We start from the raw sequence: 20,068 nt of genomic DNA, 5'->3' as shown, positions 1-20,068 counted from the left end.
CTTGTATTATTTGGAATTATGGAAAAACCTAAGCTCTACTAAATTTTCTGCAAGAGAATTAATTAGTTTGAACTGTCAAGCTTAGAGAACATAAGAGAACATTTTTTTCAAAAAAGCATGTTTCTAGTATTTTTAGATACCTGATAAACAAAGCAATTATCCCACAACAGCCTAGTCAGTATAAGAAATATAATTGAAAAGTATAAATACGTTACATGCCTAACAACATTGTTTCTTAGAACACAAAATTTTGGCAATTCCAGGAAGCAGCAGTCTTCGTTCACACTCACTAACAAATTATTATTTTAGTATGTTTGGAAAGCAGTCCGAATGTGAATTATGACTGTGTTAAAAGAGAAAAGGACACCTAAGTAATATGCTCTCTCTTCCTGCAGACATCTGCATGGTGAATAAAAAAATAATAATACTTTGTCTCCAGAGAATTCAGGCAAAAATCCAAGGCTGGGTATTTTTGCTAAACAGCAACACAGGGAAAAAATTATTCGACTACTAATTTTTTTTATGAATTAATTACCAGGATCTCAGTATTCTTAGGGAAATTCTCTTTCCTGGCTGTCCCCTTCTTGATTCACACAGTTGACAGTGGTTCAGTATTAGCATTTCTGCAAGACTGAAGTCAAACAGACCTTTTTTTGTTTAAAACACATCCGTCTTGTCTATAATTTGCAGCTGAAGATGGAAACCAAATGTTTTTGGGATGCTGCATGCGCCTAGAGGGTTTCTGAGCTGTCTTGTCTGCTCTTTTATTCTCCAATCAAACTTTAGCTAAAAGGAGAACTTCAGCATTAGCATTTTAGTGTCATTTCCGATAGCTGAAAATAGTGCTCAAGTAGCTTAACAGAAAAGGAGGAGAAAAGGACAAAATAAGCATCAGGCACATAATTAGTGGCATGGAAACAGTACTGGTACACATCCAGCCCATGAGGTTTCTATATGACAACCCTCTCCACCAGAGGCAAATTTGAAAGCTGCAAGAAAGTATTTTGTGCACCCTTTTTCCTAGCTCATTAACCATTTAAAATCATCAGTGTTGTCTCCTATTAGTTTCTCTTCACCTTTTTCTGCTTTACCCAGAGCTGCATCACTAAAGCATGGACTTTATCTATAATCTTTCAGCTAGCCCACAAGAGCAAGAAATGTTTCATTTTTGTAGCATTTTAAATACTCTTAAAATATGTGAACGGCAATACAAGAGACTGAAGTGGGGGCATGTAAAAGCAGAGAAACACAAAGAGAAGAATATTACAGCCTCCTTTCAATGGAGCAAAAGGTGTTGGTGTAGAAGCAAAGTAGAAGAGAGCTCACAGAACAAACAGAGTGAGGTGAAAGTTAAAAGCTTCAGTTAAATCCCCAGTGTAGGGCATCCTAAAGTAAAGCCTCTGTTTTGCTAGTTTTCATTTTGGACTATAGAAAACACTTTACAGCAGGGAAATCTCTCTGATGCTCCCATGCTGCAAGATGCACTTTTTGGATCTTCTGTTTCGTCAGCACTGATTGCAAGACATGCATACTTGAAAAATTATTGCTATAACTGATTTAGTTATCTGTCCTAGAGAAATGAGAGCATCACAAGTAGTTCCCATACTGTTTTGCATAAAGGTAGTTGTATTTAATAAGGGAATTTTGTATGTGCAGTACTTGGAGGCTAATTTTGCGTGCTGTCTATATCTGGATGTTGGATTCTGGCATTAAGATTTTCTTGAGCAATGTTACGTATGTGTGTCAAGAAGGAAGATAACGCTGCCTTTAGCAGAGCAGCGTCTTAAAACTGCTCTGTGAAATGCATACTTGGAATTTAAAGATACCCACAGCTTTTGTGGTGGCTGTAATGCTAAATAGGTGGAATAAAAGCAGCACACTGATACTGAAAATCTCTCAGCTCATGCCTGAGAATGGATATGCTGATTAGTTTCATCATTCCGCTTGGCGTGCTGGAAGGTGTTTATGCCTGTACTTGTGCCTCGTTCTGTTTGGCATTAACCGTATCTATTTAAACTTGCATTATAATGCTTTTAATTACTTTCTTTTGACATGAATGGCTAAAATTGATTTAACTTTTGCAGAGGTGTGTATTAACATGCTTCCCAGGCTTTAAACCAGTTTGAATGAAAGAATTACAAATAGTAGAATCAAGAGGGCCATTAGAGGTTTAAAATGTGTGAAGGACTGCGTAAGCATAACCATAAAATCTCCGTTCATCATGCTATAGTCAGTGACCTGGAGAGACCATAGTAGAGAAGATCTGCTTATATAGGATTTTGTGGAGTCGGTCAGCTTGGAGATTGTCTTCCTTAAGGATAAGTCTTATGAGACCAATTAATATAATCAGGAGGGAGAGGAGACAACGTGCAGGTGATCATATATCAAAAGGGGTTTTCATTTTTTCTTACGTGCTCTGCTTCTCCCTCGCAGAATTTGCCTCTCGTGTCCTTCCGCCTGTGGCGAGGAGGACGCGTCCTCGGCATTCACTGCTGCTGGGCTTCCCTGCATCTTGTAGATGGTCATTAGAGCATATCACGGGCGAAAATAAGATGAGGAAATAAATTACAGTGAAGATCATTCACCAGAAATGGACGTTATTAGGCTGATGAAAGCTTTCAGTTTTTCTGTTGGAAAAGCTGAGTCGATTGGGAAGTGTAAGGAAGCGTTCCCTGCAGTGGTCAACAAGGCAGTAAACATGTCAAGTATGACACAAACTATTAATTTTCTTATAATAGTAACACAGTTCAAACAACTAAATAATTGCAGTTGCACTCCAGGCTGACTCTTAATGATTCCTTCGGTTGTACGTTTGGAGTAGGATTAATTTCCTGCCCATTAATCTCCTTTTACCACAGGGAGGTCTGATATTCCAAATCTGTGTGTCCCTTCATGCAGCTGCTATGTTTATTAAAAAGAACCAGCCAGAGAAGTGCTTTTATCTGCCTCAGAAGTGTCTTCCCCAGCAGAGTTTTCTTTCTTTTCTTTTCTTTTTTTGAGTAAATATCTTCTCTTTTGAGCTGTATAAACTTTCTCTTATGAAGGAGAGAACTATTTCTCCTTTTTGCCTTTTTCTTCTTACACCGTTGTTTACGTACGTTGCAATCCATATTTATAAAAGTTACATATACTAACTATATAGCTTGTCTATAGCTGATATCTAGCTGTCTCTTGCAATTTTTAGCTGAGAGAAATACCAGTCTTTTTTTTTTCTTTTGGAATTGTACAGTTTTTCATACAAGTGAGGTTCAAAACAAAAATATTTAGTCATTTATATATTTCCTTAAAACTGAAGTGTGATCTGAGGCCTCAAGCTACAAAGGTGTTGTGTTGTTAATTGCAGTGTGAAGCAGCTGAAAGCAAATTAATAAGATTTATAATGTGTTTTGCATGGCATTTAATGTGTTTTCTTGGTAAAGAAAGAGTTGAGAATGCCTTATAGATTTATAACACATAGGCTCCTCCCTAGGAGACACTGGTTTATGTGTGGATAGATGATTGTCAGAAAAGATTCAAGACAGGAGCCCATTAATGCAGGAAAATAAATAGGTAACTCTGGGTTAAGCCTAATATTTTGAAGTAAATAGCTCATATAAGCCTGATGCCTTGAATTCTCCTTACTGGATAAACAATTGTGCGCAAGTCCTGTATTTAGTCTCCAGACACACATCTTCTTTAATTGGAAAATAAATAGTGTGTGGCAGAAAAATAGTTGACTTATGTTTTGGCCACCCACATGGCGTATAGTCTGGCAGCAAAATTGCCCATTCAAGTCTGACCTGTTTTATAATACTGTAGATATCAGATTTAAGCTGGCTGAATCTGTTGAAAATTATACGTGGAAATACCTGAGTGGTAACACAAAAAACGGCTAAGAATCGGTTACATCTTCCAAGGGGAATTTGTTACAGACTTACCTGTCGTGCCTGAGGCTTTTTTTTGCACACAGCTGCTGTTCCCAGGAGTTTCATGGGCTGGTTAATTTGGGGTTGGGTGGTTTGTTTGTCGAAGATAGTATGTATTATTTTCTACACATAACGGCATGAGTTATGGCATAGGATGAGAGAAGGTAATGGGATTATTGGTAACCCGGTGCCGCTAGAATGCTACTGGGGCCTCCAACACCATTCGTGTTGAGAAGAAATCCATACACCATCAAGCTTTGAGGTCAACTTCAACACATTGTAATGAAGTTAAAGGTGAACAGTGCGATCGTCTCCAGCACAGACCTTACAGCTGAACTGTCAGTTCCTGACATTGAAGTGTAGGTGGGATTTCCCTTTACCTTATGTGAAAAGTTAACAAGCAAAAAAAAAACTATTCGGCGTATTAGCAGCTGAAAAACTAGCTTGAATTACTGGAAGAAAAGTCAATGTTTTGGACTTTATTCCCCATGCTGTGTTCTGTTGCCAGTGAAGACATATCCTTTTAGAGTTGCTAAATTTTGTTTTTTAATTATCACAACTTCTAGAAGGGTAAGATGTTAGTGGCCAAACTGAAGTCATGCAGAGTGCTGGAGAATTTTAAAGGTGGTTAACGCAGAATGAGAAGTATAACTAAAACAGCTAAGTAACCTGTCTTTCCACAGTGGCTTTCACATGCTGGCCTTCATATGTATATATATGTATATATATATATGCACATATGTGTGTGCATAAAGACATATAAATAAGATGGGTAGAGGAAATTTTGAAATGTAGTCTAATGTGCTCAGTTCTTGCTCCAGTGGAAATGGAAAATGCTCCATTGGCTGGTGGAAACATCTCCAAAGTATTTTTGATCTAGAAGTCTCTTTTATGTTGCAAGAGAATTGAAGCTCGATCTGGCCATTGCCCGAAACCACTGGGAACTCGGTTCTGTTCCTCTTCGGCTTTGCCACTGGGCTGTGAAGACGGCCCTGTGTGGTGAGAATGAAATACCAAAAAAGAACGCAAAATTCTGCTGTATGACACCGATCTTCTTGTCAGTGGCCACCTCTGCTTAAACCAATTGAGGTCACTTTAGGTAAAAGAAAATCGTCTTAATCAAAGGAGGGAAATGTGAGAGCGATGTTTGTACATACAGAAAGTAAGCCAGCCTTTTGCAGCCTTATGTAACTTAAGAAATTAATAAACAGCTGTCTGGCTTTTCAAATTTTCTCAATATTAAGTGTTGTTAATCAATTTTTAATGCAACGATTAAAAGATAGGAAAGCTGCCATCCAGCCTTCCCCAGAATAATTGATTTCTGCCAGACCTTAACTAACTTAACTGTTCTGCTTCAGTGTAAGAGTTCTGTGTAGATAACATGAATAGATCCAATGGAAATCAGGGGAAAACATCCTTAAATTCATTTTGAAAAGTCTTCTGAAATGTTATTGGCAACCTAATGGTTCAAAAATAAGGCCACCATATATTTTGTATTGCAGGCATATTTATGAGGAATGCAAATAAACATCACAGATACTTGGCAACTAGGGCTCTAAGTAATTCTTGCAGTAAGAATAAGCAAAATAGAGCAGCATAATTATATATGTGTTTAAACACCACATTTGCTGAGCTTTTCAGTTAACAAACTCCAAAACTGTGTGTGTCATTAAGGATGTTTACAAGTATGAAACACGCATTCACATTTATAGAATTCTGGTGTTCCAGAGGTAAAAATGGGAATTCCTAAATTTGGCATGATCTGATCTAGAATTGAGGCTGGTATTATTGGAGCATCTTTAGCAATATTGCAGTATTGCTATACTGAGGTGTCTTCTGCTATATTATATGTTTGGGGTGGGCAGAAGGAGGAGGGTTTGTATCACCTGATCTTAGGTGTCAATGGAAGTGTCAAGGTCCTGAGGCTGGTCTCAGCAGGCCGTTTTTAATTTACTCGTCATATCACTGAGGATGAAGTTAATGATCTCATAGATGTCTTCTCTTACACAATCAGTAACTTAGATCACCATAATGTGCTCATAGCCAACTACAAAAATCGCCTATCTCATTAAGATATACGCAGAAAGGATTTAATATATTTTTAAGCTCCATAGGAGGACCCAGGTGCATTGCCCTGTTCCTGTGTTCATTTATATGCCTTTAACATTACTTACAGAAATGCAATACAGGTGGAATATCTGCTGGTAGCAAAGAACGGTACAGAAGTGTTCTGCTTTTGTTTTGCAGGTAACTGCATTTTGTGATGTTGATGAAAAGAAAATAACAAAAGGATTTTACACTTACGAAGAATCGGAGGTTAGTTATAATTACCGTTGCATTTGTTACTGTGATCTGAAATTGTTTTGGGACATGTGATGCTCTAACCTCCTCAGACAGCCAATGAAAGAATACATCACCAGTGTTAAATGCTGTAGAGCAACTAATTTCAGTAAGGAGGCCATGTCAGGAGACTGGATAGCTGGGGACTGTACTGAAATGTGAACTGCGGAGCCAGAGTTTGTCTAAGTGCGGCTCAGCGTGGTGAGAGCACCGACTCCGCTGACATGGTGATAGAAAACTCGTAGTGAGTACTGTTGCTTCAGCATGAAGTGTGATTCTTCAGAAGTAAAGATTCTCATCTGACATAGATGTCTCTATAAACCCAGGATTAAGAACAAGTATGTTGCTTAGAGAAGGACTTTCACAACCAAAATTCTTACCCTAACGAAGAAAAAATAGAAGGAAGAATGTGGAGTTTTGTGATGTGGTATTTTCAAAGTCAATAAAAAGCGTAACGACAGCAAACCTTTTTGAAAGAGAGATCGCTTCCAGGTCTAAGGAGAAAGGCAAGAGTACATCTCACTGACTGAAGTCAGTTTAGAAAGACAAAAAATGTATATTCTGAAAGTATTCTGTTGATGGAGTAAAACTTAGCCTTCACTGAGAGTTTTTCTTTTAAGTGGAAGTAGAATTTGGCTCATGTTGCATTAAAAGTTAAATGTCTGTTAAAATGAAGCAGGCTTCAGTGATGAACTGTAACCTATCTGTGTATTTATAATCACACTGTATCTGAGTAAGACTTTGATAGGTTCCTCTGGAGCCTAAAAATTGTAGGCAGCAGCATTTCATTCCCTGAAGAATGAAAGATGATATTTAGATGGCAATAAACAAACCATATAGGCAAAAAAAAAAAAAAAGGCAGCCAGCTTTGCAGCATGAATTTCATGGTAGCAGTTAGCTCAAGATCTGGAGTAACATTTCATCCAGACTCGGTCCCTTCAGAAGCTGGTGAAAAGATGGTTCTCGGTTTCCCGGGGCTTTGGGTCAGTACCTGCGGGTGCGTTGGCAGTCTCACGCAGGGGTGGTCCAGCTCTGCTCCCTGGCCTCAGCCACACGCGCCCACTACTTCGTTTATACCGGGGCTAACAGCCTTGTGGCTAAAGGATGACTTGATTGAGTTAGCTGATCTGGCAGAAAAGTAACCCTCAAAATAACAAGTTTTCCACCACGTTATCTTGTGAATCAGATTACCCTGAGGTTGCATGGTCCTCGTATCTGACTGGAGGAGGGCTGCGGGAGGCGTACGGGGAGGGGGGGGGCCCTCCTCAGATGCAGCTTGCGGTTAGACTAGGGTAATTGTAAAATCAAGTCCTCTCCTGGGAAGCTAATGAGCGCTTTCAGCTGCATGAAAGCACTTGGAGTTGAGGATTTTTACCTGGAATATTGAGGACTCACTATCACCACTGCAGTGATATTACCAGCGTAATTGGTACAGACCCTGTGCGTTTGTCCACCTAACACATACCCATCCTCTCGGATCAGCCATGAGGAAGGGTGTCCTGCAACCTGTTTTGAAGCCTTAGAAAATGCTGCAGCTTGGAGCCATGGTGAAGTCACAGCTGGGCATGAGCCATTTAACAGCTCCAGTGGAAGGCAAAGATCTGCTTTTTGCATCTGCCATTTGCCTTGGGCCTGCTCTGAGGCTTCTCTGACAGCTCAGTAAGCTGGTTCAGTTCACTAACATGGCAGAAAATTAACTTGACAAAAAAAAGAACTTTTTTTTTTGATGGAGTAGGATATTAAAACAGTGTACCTTGCAATCAGATCAGGGAAGAGGGGGAATTGTTTGGGGAGAGGGCTAAAAGCTGGGGACAAGAAAGAAGCAGGGAGGAGAGGAGTGAGTCCTCCTTTCAGCAGCAGAAAGCTGCTGATTCGGATCTAGTGTAGTATATAACTTCATCCAGAGAAACACAATTGTATTGAAAGATTATGGTAAGAAACTAACTGGTTCTTGAAATGACAGGGAAAATTATGAACAGATGGGCTATTTAATATGAGATCTCAAAATCAGGTTTTTCCCAATTAATGTTTAATAGCTCCTAGGAGAATCTAACAAGTAACCCTGTATACCCCTTAACTAAATTTCACTCTTGTTTCCTGCAGGAGAGACCCAAACCAAAAATTCCTATATGTCACTTCAGAGAAGCAACTCCACCTTTCATTATCTGTGTGAAGTTGGTGAGTACAGCTTTTAGCTTTAGCTAGATGGGCAAAATCAGTATTTGCTCCATGGGAATTTGTATTTACTGTAAATAGCTTTTCGCAAAAGCTTTTAATATGGAATGGCCTTTTTATCAAATTGATTGTGCAGAGTATTTAAGGGATTTAAAACAGTATTAAGAAAAATAAGTAGTGTTAAGAATAATAAAAGCTACAACTTTTGGAGTTTGGATATGTTTTACCTTCTTGTCCAACAACATTATATGTACAAATGAGGCTATTCAGTCAGCCACTTTGCCATACGTAGGGCTGCAATATTTTAGGTACGTAAAAGGCTCCGTTTTTTAAAGCAGACCTTTACAGCCCTTACATGTGGTACTGCCCATTCTGGAGCCTCTTCTGTGCCTGACTGCGATAACTCTCATTTGACCAGGTTTAACTGACCTAATAACATAACTTGAAGACGATAACCAGCAGCTGTTATATTTAAAATAACAAAGTGCAATGTAACAGGATGAAACAAAAGCTTTAAACCACAATAGCAAACACGTACTAATTGTAAACACTATGTCTCTAAAAGTAACTAAAATCTGTAGCTACATATAAACACAGGCATTCTACAGCTGTTTTAAATCTGTTCGAAGACTGATTAGCTGAATCCCATCTCATCTCATACAGTCCCTTTTTAACTTAGCACTCCCAACTTTACGATCAACTCTGAGATCATAACTTAGAGTTGTGAAGCCAGTCTGAAAGTACCTTAGGGCATTATCATGTCTGATAAATTGTTGGATAAGCTCATAATACTACAACTAATTTAATTTTTCATACTACATATAATGGTGGGTGGAAATCCCTCGACAAAACATCTGTGCAACCTGTTAAAAAGCACATTTAATTTCTGAAGCCCTTACAATGAGACTATTATGCAACATCTTGCCTGAAAACTTCAGTCATGATTTCAGTTGTGATTTCAGATTTTTCCACTCTTTGCCACTGAGCATGTTCCACTTGCTGATCACGTAACATGGTAAACCCTACTATCTTTTAAGTAATAGGCAGTAGTTTTTGGATACAGTATGACCTACTTGAAATAGTTGCAGACTTTGTGAAGTTGCTTCTAAAACCTGTCTGTGAAGCAGCTCACTTTTTAGGAGAATTTAAGAATGCCAATAGCCATTTGTGTGGTGCCAAATCTCTAGAAACTGTAGACAGATTGTGCCCTTACCTCTCTCACTTTGTGATTCAATTATACAGTTGGCTACCGTTAAAGTTGCTGCTATAATAACTGACAGCAAAAATAGCCTAGTGCAGTAAATAAAGACCAATGCACATGGCCTTCCAGCAGCATTATGGACTGGGAAAACAGTGGCTGAACAGACAAGGACACTACTGAGAATAAACTTGTGTAATATCACAGTTAAAGTCCATTATGGAGCTTATGTTTCTGCAGATTTTAAATGTATTTATATCCATTAATAACATGAACCTCACAATACACCTGTGTGATTATACCAATTATTTTAATATTATGAGCACAGAGGATGAGGTTGTTGGAAGGACAAAGAAATCTGTAACAAAACAAAGAACTGAAACCAAATTGTTCTTTGTTAGTTGTGCCTGAAGACCCTCTTACCACCTTTTTAATCACAGAAAAAATAAGAAAGAGATAGAAACATAGATATTATATCTGTACCAAAATGTAGGAAGAGTTTAAAACCCAGTAGAGAGAGAAAAGAGATCAGAAGGTCTTATGGAGCAAGTCGGTCATCTTCTGAATCCCTCTCCAGAACACTAGTCTGCTGGACCTGTTTTTTACTCTATCACCACATTTTGCAGCTGATCTTCAGGGAGAGTTTTTAGCAACCTCTTTCAGCCACTGTCACACTCGCTGTATTTTATTATAGCTATGAATCTTGGTGGAGGCTGTCAGAATCCGTGAAATCCACTTCTTACTACTTGCAAGGTTGTGGCTGGACTGAAATAGCCACACTTCGCACTAGTAATTTTGTCATGGAAAGCAGTCTTCTACCAAAACAAAACAAACTCGTAAGTGTCTGTGGTTTAAAATGTTCAGGTATCCTGTCTGCAGCAACTTTCAAACTTTAGGCCTGACCACTAAAGGAAATGGTTTCTAAACGGGCTGAAAAGAGCGGAGTTGAACTTTCATTCATCTGTGCTGATACTGTGCAGGCCAAGTGTAACGCCAAGGGTTAGGCGTTGCTGTATTTATAGACTGTTTGGATTTGCCTTGCTTTCTGTGCAGGCCACATCTGAGAGAAGAGCTAAATATCAAGACTTTCCAGCTTTTGTTTAATCACCTTTCCTACCTTTCCCCTTCCAACACACTTTTTGTAAGTAGGAGCATAGGAAAAGGTAGGATAAGGGGATAAATACATAGATATGACTGAATTAAATAAAAAATATTTCCTCCTTTGTGATAGCCATTTCTTCCTCTGTGATGCTATTCCCCCAGATTTATCAAATGAAACTGCAAAAAATGTTGCTGTTATGAGTTCAAGTCCCAAGCTGGTGAGAAAGATGTTACCGCATCTGAGACATGAAATTCCTCTGCAAAAAAAGAACACTATCCTTGTGCATGCCCTGTGGAGGGAAAAAAAATCCTGTGTTTGAGAGGTTACAAGTGACCTGCATTTTCAAACTATTAAGGACAAGTCATTTTAGCCAACTCTGTTTTTCAGGTCATGCAGCCACAAGCAAAGAAAAAGAAAACCCTAAGTGCAAGGACAGCATTTCTTGTGCAGATAGATGCCAGTGCAACAAATATGACCCTGCTGGATTCTCCCGTTGGATCTAGTTACATGTTGCATGGAACTGTCATAAGGCAGAATTAGCTGCAGATCCACTTAGCTAATTTCTTAAACAAAAGTCATTAGCAAGTTTCTAAATACCCTGGACAGCCAAATTCAACTTCATTATACTAGTATAACTTCAATGACATCCTTCATCCTTCTGAAAAAGAAAGTGTTCTGGGGCCTTACTGTCTTTTATCCCCATGGCAGGGGATTATTTCCAGTTCTGATATGCATTTTAAGCTTCTTAAAAACATGCAGGTTTTATCTGTATTTTTGAAAATTAGCTATGTTTATTAAATGGGTTGTTTGCAAGAAACAGCTCTGGCCATGTGCTTGGAGTAGTGTTTGCTCATGTTTTTTTCCATACAGCGCCTTCCTTGCTGGCTTTGGAATTACTTTGTCACCATATAAAAATCATTTTTGAAAAAAAAGATTTATCCTATTTGGTCTTTGCTTGATTTGCAAGAAGCTTTTTAAATGGCTTCACAAAGGGCTGTAGCTGAACGGCTGAGGAAGAAGAGAGTGTGTGTGTGTGTGTGTGTGTGTGTCAAAGTTTTTACTCAGAGAATAAAATCATGGCTTTAGCTCATCGAAGTTGTCGTGCAGCCTACAGGACCACTTCATCTAAGGGTTTGCATTCTCTCACTTTGTTGAGGCAAAAGCAAAATGCTTAGAAATCGCTTCTTGTACCCTGTTTTGGCAAGGATTCCAAGTGCTTGAAATGAAAGGGATTTTCTACTTTCTGTCTCAGTAATTAAACTAGTTTGTATAAAGTTCAGTAAATTTACTGTTGGACCACTTATTGTAAAATGCTGCCTTGTTCTGTCACCTCAGTCTTCTGCTCTGGGAATGAAAGATTTGTTTTTAACTACCCAGCTTAATTTAACATCTGGGCTCTTTTTTGTTTTGTTTTGTTTTTTAACCCTTCTTTAGAGCAGGTTGATTTCTTTTTAGCAAGCTAAACAGGGACTGCTCTGTACCCCATGGCCTGACTTGGGCAATCCTGGTTTTATGAAATCATTAGTGGAGACTAAAGGTCATGATCCAGGCCTGTATTTTTGAGTAGACTTCCCTGCTGAGGTGAGTCGTAGGTTTTGCATGTGGACCAATGACAGTCTGTGATCTTAACTGAATTGCAAAATTAGGAACCACTCCATCAAAGTACTGACTACTGTCAAGTATCCTTGAATTCAAGAAGTAAGAAAGGCACTCAACATCTTTCACAATCAGAGGCCTTATCTCTCAGATAAGAGATTGGTTACCACAGATAAGTGAAGCCCTCACTTATAAGTTTGATTGCCATGGGACCTTTTCTGCCTTTTTCCAAATTATTCTTTGGTTATTATTGTATCGTTTTTAGGATTAGTAAATATCAGAGCTTAAATACTAATTCTAGGACTGGAAGTAATGTTTTTGTTGAAGTTCTGGATCTGGCTGTTGTCTTCATGTTTTTTGACATTGCCAGTGAAAATGGAAGAACATAGCAGGTAGGTGAGAGTGGCACAGGAGAAAGAGGAATTAGTCTGTGGTCTTGAGGCACAACAGTTTGGTTTGGGTGAGAGACCCGAAATGTATGCATGCAGTGTTTCCTTTCACATATAAATTCAAGCAGGAGAAAAGAAGAAGAGGTTTGGAGGCGACAGGTTGGTTTGTTTTGTAATTAGAATAACTGTTGTTTCTGAAGACGCAACTTCATGAGAAGAGTAACAAGGCTTAATTTCCCCAGTGCAACGGAGATCCAGATCACAGGCCTGATTCTGCTGCTGCTTGGGTATTTTTTATGCATTCAGACACACCAAGGTGGCCTTGGTCTCTGACTTCCAAGAAACACCCAAATACTGTGAGCATGTTTATAAGCAGTTCAGTTTATGGGATGAGCTGGGAAGCTGGATATACACAGTCCTCCATGTGAGGCATAAACCTTAATTTGTGAACTCAGGTTTATTAAAGAACCCAGAGCACTTTCTTAATCCAGTTATTCTAGCCAAAGTGTAACACTCCACCTCCTTTAATTCCACAGCCTTGGTTGGCCTCTGTTTTTGCCACTTCCTGTCCTAAATATTTACAGGACTGTTGGGCATTGTTAAAACTTCAACACAGCTGCTCAGTTCAAACCAAAAGAGCACTGGTCATCTTTTTCTTTTACTCATCTCTTATAGTAGTGCGAGGTTTAATTGAAGATCAGTAGAATTCAAGAGTCCAAGAAGAACAAAGTAGAAATGCTCAGAAATGCTGAAGCGGGCATGTTTTCTTAATGACATCACAGCCATGTTTGGGTCTGTGTCGCTGCCTTGAAAGATTGCTCGTGGCGCAAAGCTACCACGTTCCTGTTCAGACAATGTAAATAAGGCTTGAAAGGAAACACCTTTAACTATACATAATATGTCAGTGGCTTGATGAAAGGTTTGTTTCATCTGCCAAGCTAATCATTGCTCAAAATCTACAGAAATCTCTATTTTCGTAAAAACTCATGCCCTTGTTCCATTCTCTGAAAACGCATGCATTTGAAAAGAAAACGCCCCACCGCTGTGTACAGATCTTTGCTGGGCTGCTTTCAGTAGGGGCCTGGCCTTCCGCTTCGCAGCATTACACGGAGCTGTGCAGCATCGCCGCAGGCTTGTGCGGGGAAATGCCTGGACATGTGGGCACGCGCACCAGGAGGCGAGGACCACCCCAGCCACCCCTCAATCAAAGGCCTGAAAAGGGGCGGTTAAAAGGGGCCTAGTTCCCGAGCGAGCGGAGCAGTTAACAAGGTGACAGCGAGTCAGGCAACGAGAAAACAAGACTTTTGAGATCAGAAAAATGAATTATGGCATTGTTTTCAGAGTTTTCTTCATTTTAAATGAATTCACTAAACACTTTGAACACTAATTTCTCAACATACACTTAATTTTTGGATGGAAACATTTCTGAGCTCTCTTTTATTTATGTTTAGCTCTGCAAATAGGACTTTTTTATGGTCTAAAGAGGCGAATTAGTGAAAGCTGTTAATGGCCTGAAATGAGTTTGCGTGATCTATTTCTCTTCTCTCCCTCCCGCCCATAGGATTTGACACATGGAGCATTTGAAGAAAACTTAAACACACTGAACTTGAAGGAAGGGATGGATTATTATCACTTCAACTAAAAGCTGAGGTAGGGCAGTGACCTTGAAGCTCCATGTTTTCTTCTGTGTATCTGTCTGTGTAGGATGACCAAAGTATTCAGCGGTTTGGAAATTTTTTAGTAACTTGTGCTTCACTAAATTAATCTTTGTTCTGACTAACCCCTTTCTAAGGGAGGACTTAGTTACACTATTGATAATGATATTTGTTCTCATTACTATTGCACATGACTGGTTTACTAAACTTAGCTTGATTGTTAAGTTGTATTTCTGATTTAAGTAACTACCAAATACAGTCCTTTAGATTCCAAGAGGCCTGTTACCACCAGGAAGCATTAAAAACACATCAAGCAAGGCCTGAAGCCAGTGGAAGTGTAAAGAGATGTCACTTGAGTGCTATTTTTCCTTTTACGTGCATAATTTTACACTGATCTACACTGAATTTCATCTCCCAGGCCAGGTTGCAAGTACACTTAAAGGTTCAATAATAATAAGCTGTCATTTATAGTTAGCCTCTTGAAAAGCAAAAAGAATCTCAACAGTAAGACAGGTTATAGTTTTGGAAATGAACACCTACATTAGAAGACTACTGCAGGCTGTAGCATTCAGCAACCCAGCTACCTCACAGAAACTGGCTCATTTTTAGTTCCTCCTCCTGAATTTTTCCTTTCTTTCAAATGTACATATATATGTATATACAACTGCTGTTCTATAAGAAGGGCTGCGATAGTGGGATTTAATTAGAACCATCAAATAACAAGGTATAATTACAGTATCATCTAACCTGCGCATTTGTCCTACAGTCACATTAGTCTTATTAAAGATAAATGCTGTGAGCACTACTGCTATAGCCATTTTCTTTTATAGTCAATAAGGAATGATCTAAATTCCCAGCAGTTGCTTGAAGAGCTGATTCATCACCATTGTATTCTTCAAGGGGGGAAAAAAAATATGAAGCTTGAGTCTCTAAAGCTAGTTTACCACACAGACATTTGCTTAACTGGGTTACAGAAAGAGCTATTACGAGAGGCTTTGACTTTTGATAAAGTGAAGCCTGGATGTTTTTGTTTGTCTATGACTTAAGGATGACAGACTTAGCCAGAGGGATACTTTATCTTCAGAAAGATTTCATTATCACTAAGTGTCACCAGTCTTACCTCCGAAAAAATGATTCTTTTAAGAGGATAATGAAGCAAGTCAGGTTTAATACTTCATGTGTACACAGCGGTGGCGCTACATTTGGGCAAGCACAGGTTGAATGGCTCCATTCAGAGCTGTAGAAGTGAAAATCATTGTCACAATCGACCTGCTTTTTTGATGTCAGAAGTACGAAGACAAACTGCCATCTTGTGGCTACAGATAATGAATTTAAAAACAGGAACATAATGAATCGTTGTTGCCTTCCAATGGCATATATGCACAACGCTTTAAAACATATTCTCTGCCTCTTATTTTGTTAAACAGTGCACTTTGCCGCTCACGCTGACAATCCAGTTTGTCAAGATGCCACACCACAAACTTGTTCGGTTCTTCATGGCACCTGAACCAAGAACTTCGGTTTACAAAGCAACAGCCAGTGCCAGCAGCTTTATTACGCTGAACTCTGCAAAAGAGAAAGAGAAAAGAAGTGGTCACAGGGGGTAGAGAATATCACTGCTTTAACAATATCACAATCATGTAATAAAATGAACAAAATGGAGATGAAAATGTAAAAATACAAAGTTATGTTTACAGTCTTTATAACACTTTTTTTTTCCTTACTGCTCTGAATAAATTCTATTTGTGTGAGTTTTTTAAGGAATTTTGTAAGTAAGTGTTGATTTCAGCTGAAATGAGCTTTATTTACCTTTTCGTAATGTTATGCTTGGCCTTCTCTACACTGTTGTTTCTCCTCTGCTCTCAGGATATGTGAGCTCATGAAGAAAAGTAGAGTGCAGCGCACTCTCGTATGAGCACAAACTGGCTGCTACTAGGGGTGTCTGCCGCTGGCTCAGACATCTGTGAGAAGTCCTTCAAGTTCAGTGAGTATCACTCTCCAAGAGTGAACTCCAGCAGTTCTCAGGGCGGGTGAAGGCTTACTCTCTTTGCTTAAATATTTTAGTTACTATTTGCTTATGCTGAAAGAGGAGGAAAAGGTCAAGTACCAACTTCAGCCACTTAAGTTCCCAGATTTCACATTATATTATTTGTAACAATTCCATCTGAAATACCTGTATGTCTATTAGGGTATAAATATGTATATTATCTTTTATGGTTTTCTTTTCACTTGTCAGTCTTTTCTCAGCCTCCGTTTCAACATTAAGGTGTTGAAATACATTTTTGAGATCAGTGAGTTAATCTTGCAACATCTTCATTTTGAACATAACATTTCTATTAGTTGACTAGAAAAAAAAAGATCTTAAAACTAAGTTTTAATAATTTGAATAGGAAGGCTTAGGTCAATTTTTGCTCTAAATAAGAATGCTTTGTATGCGAGAGGTTAAGATTATTATTTTCTAAAATTACAAAAGAGTCAGTCACAGGGTTTTTTTTAATTAAACTAAACCCAGAAAACTGTGGAAAGGACCCTGTAAGAACTGGGAAGACAGACAGGTAAAGAAACTGCTATGAGGACAACAGGTTGTCTTTGAAGATTACTCATTGATTCCTTAAATACTGGTCTATATTTTTTTTATAGCCATGACAATTCAAACCATAGGATTTACTTGCATTAGGAAACAACTTAGTGTAAAGGATTATCAGAATTTTAATATTAAATAGGAAGAACTGGCTGACCTTAAAGACTCATGTAATGTAATACCAAATAGAGCCAGTTCATAAGTATTAAGTGCTTAAGAGATGAATGCTGCAAAATCTGTTTAATTATTATCCTTCAGTGTTATTTATCTTGCCTACTGAGCCTTCCCATCTTTGAACAGAGGGGAAAGGAACCTCTCATAGACTGAGGAATTCTCAAAGCAGAAAATTCTGTATTTCTTAAAAAATAAATAAAAAAAATTTTAGCTGATGGGCAATTCCAAAATACCTGCATTAAAAGGAAAAAGGATCAATTTATGGATATATTGCCCTTCTTCTCAGGAGTGTACTAGCTTTTAGAATATATTTTTGCTCTTAGGTAGTGTTTGCCCGAAAAGGCAGACAAATGGTTATTGAGACATCTGTCCTATATTGGTTCATTCTTGCATTTTGCCTGAGTAAGATGTCACACCACAAGTCTGGAATGTTTTCAAGAAATAAGAAGACTGGAAGGGCTTAAGAGCAGAGTCTTCAGCAATTCCATATATCCTGTAGTTAGTTAGTTTTGAGGACAGTTCTCTAGGTACACATTTATATATTCATGAACCAGTGCAGAACAGCATCTGTCGTACAGAAGTATACAGTGTGTTTGGTGGAACAACTGATCATTACAGTGTTTCTTTAAAAAATTCAGGAGCACAATCCCATACTTTACCTTGGATACTAGCTGTGGTCTGGGCACTTTCAGGAGATCACAGAGACAGTTGCGTTTCTCTCTTACTAGCATTAATTCAGCTTCCCTGCATGAGGAAGTATTTTCCAGTTAATTCAGATATAAAAACTTGAAGTTGGCCACATACATACAAAGGTCCATGTCTATTCTTTCATGTCCATTTCAAACTATGAAAGTTTTTGTTGTGTCAAGTTTTAAGGATAACGTAACATTTTTGCAACATGTTAAGCCAGCTAAACCATACATACACAGTAGGTCTCCCGGAAGTGACAGTGACTGTATTTTTAGATCTTTGTATTCTAAAAATTAACACATTTTCATACATACCTTTTGACTAGAAGAAGTTTACTAGTTTACTCTCTAAACTTACAGCTCCTTTTATCTTTAGAAAACATCACATCAAGAATTTTAAATGTCAGAACATTCTACTAACTAGAGAAGCTTTATGCTGAAATATAAGATTTAAGTCTAGATTTTTTTGAGTATTTTGAAAAGCTCCTGAAATAGCATGATGGTCATGAGATAACTTCCTCAACAACTGTCGATTACAACAAAACCCCAAAAGGGCAAAAATCCATACCCAGAGCTGCCTTTCACATGTGGCAAATATCTACCACTAACCGAAATGCTGTGCTCTCTCCCACATTCCTAATTCAGTAGCTTGGGGTTTTTTTTGTTTTTTTTTTGAAGTAACAACTGTAAATGGGTTCTTACACAGAAACCGATTCCAAAACTACAGAGAAAAAGCATAAGGTACAAGCTAATTACAAATAACCTAATTATTTCTTCTTAAATGCATGGGACAAATCATCAGGTTTAATACTGGAAACTTGCCTTTAGTTAAACAACATTTATTATTTATAGTGTAATTTGTTTACACTCTAAATTACACAATTGTATGATAAACTCTCTGTAGTTCCAAAATGGAGAAAGTTTCAAATATGTGTATCCCGGTAATTGTCATCTGCCCCAAATATTTAAATCTCATTTGGCTTCCTGATGTTAATGCTTATTTTAATTCAGAATTTACTACGAATGTTGTAGCACTGAGAGCACTTGGGAATTAGAAGAAGCTCTCTCCGACACTCAGCAATGACTTCAAAAAATCTTCTTTTGTAAACAGTTGAAGTCTCCCAAGATAAAACAATTAAGCTTAAAGTAAACTGGCCCTCATCTTTAATCTCAGAGCAATGGACGTATTGCAACTGGCAGCTTAGAGCAAGCCCTGGACTAAGAGGGAATGAAACAGGCAGCCATTCACAGCTTAAAAATGACAAGGTGAAAACATATTATTAATATTATTTTTCTATAGGTTTTTTTTTGTATTTCTGTGTTTTGGTAACTCCTTTATGAGTAGAACTGTACTACCGCTGCTTTTTCTTTAGCAAATTGGTGTTTTCCACTTTTAACTTGGTTATTGTCAGTATCCTTTCATTGGTGACTGCAGGAATCTAATACTACTCCACTTTTTTGGTTATCGATCTGTAGTTAGGTTTACTTCTGAATGCTTGTGTAGAACACAAAGAAATGTCTCCTTCAGAATTTATGAAAAAAATTTCCATTTTAAGGTAGTAGAGCAACTTCTAACTTTTCAGTAAGCTTTCTATTAACTCATATTTAATGAGCAAATATTGAATAATACTAAACACAATACTAAACATCAATTGGTAGTTGAGCAGGTAATTTTTAACCACAATCAGAAGAGGTTTTTAACAACCATTCTTCAAATCTGAGATGGTTATTCTAATTTTGTACTGAAAGATGAAGAAAAACAGGAGCAGCCACCCCTTATGATGACAAAACTCATTTTCCCAAATGTAAAGTTATTTAAGCTTATGCCCAGAAATAAACTAGAAATTAAATAAGACTTAAAAAATGTGAGCGTGCAGTCCAAAAATATGTAAAGCACCATCATAAAGGTATACTTGTTCTATGAAATTTCAATGAACAACAAAAAGCCATTTAAGATAACAATTAAATAGCACTAATATATTTTTAGTATCTGTCTATCCTTAAACTCTTACCGAGGTATTAAATTTGGCTCCTGTCTGAGGCAGGGTGTTGCTCTAGTGGAACCATGACCCAGTACATCCTTATGTAATAAGAAAGTTTAAAATGACAGCCAAACTAATAAACTAATTAGTATCTTAAACCACTTACTGCTTCAAATATCTCGGGCATGCAGACTTTTATACACATTTCCAGGTAATTACAGTGCACAATGCTAAAATCTGTGGAAAACAACAAACCCCCTGCTAAAAATCTGGTGAGCAGTC

At 38.0% G+C, this 20,068-nt stretch overlaps 2 protein-coding genes across 5 annotated transcripts in view; one reads left to right on the top strand and one right to left on the bottom strand.

Annotated features, from left to right (window-relative positions):
• The window catches only part of B3GNTL1 (UDP-GlcNAc:betaGal beta-1,3-N-acetylglucosaminyltransferase like 1), a 138,711-nt gene extending 122,840 nt beyond the window's left edge, over positions 1-15,871 (top strand). For all 3 annotated transcript variants that reach the window (XM_013960868.2, XM_067308545.1, XM_013960867.2), the window contains 4 exons: positions 6,153-6,221; positions 8,349-8,423; positions 14,267-14,355; positions 15,788-15,871. In XM_013960868.2, coding sequence (XP_013816322.2) covers positions 6,153-6,221; positions 8,349-8,423; positions 14,267-14,347 — 225 coding nt within the window. In that variant the 3' untranslated portion in view covers positions 14,348-14,355; positions 15,788-15,871. The remainder of the gene's footprint in view (positions 1-6,152; positions 6,222-8,348; positions 8,424-14,266; positions 14,356-15,787) is intronic.
• TBCD (tubulin folding cofactor D) overlaps positions 15,511-20,068 on the bottom strand; it is a 136,215-nt gene continuing 131,657 nt past the window's right edge. For both annotated transcript variants that reach the window (XM_067308544.1, XM_013960865.2), the window contains 2 exons: positions 17,775-17,859; positions 15,511-15,926 (listed from right to left, as the gene is read on the bottom strand). In XM_067308544.1, the coding sequence (XP_067164645.1) occupies positions 15,915-15,926; positions 17,775-17,859 (97 nt within the window). In that variant the 3' untranslated portion in view covers positions 15,511-15,914. The remainder of the gene's footprint in view (positions 15,927-17,774; positions 17,860-20,068) is intronic.

Source organism: Apteryx mantelli, chromosome 19 (genome assembly GCF_036417845.1).
Source record: "Apteryx mantelli isolate bAptMan1 chromosome 19, bAptMan1.hap1, whole genome shotgun sequence".
In the NCBI taxonomy this organism is placed as follows: domain Eukaryota; kingdom Metazoa; phylum Chordata; class Aves; order Apterygiformes; family Apterygidae; genus Apteryx; species Apteryx mantelli.
The sequence above is the reverse complement of the archived record's forward strand: the minus strand, read 5'-3'. Positions and strand labels throughout refer to the sequence as shown.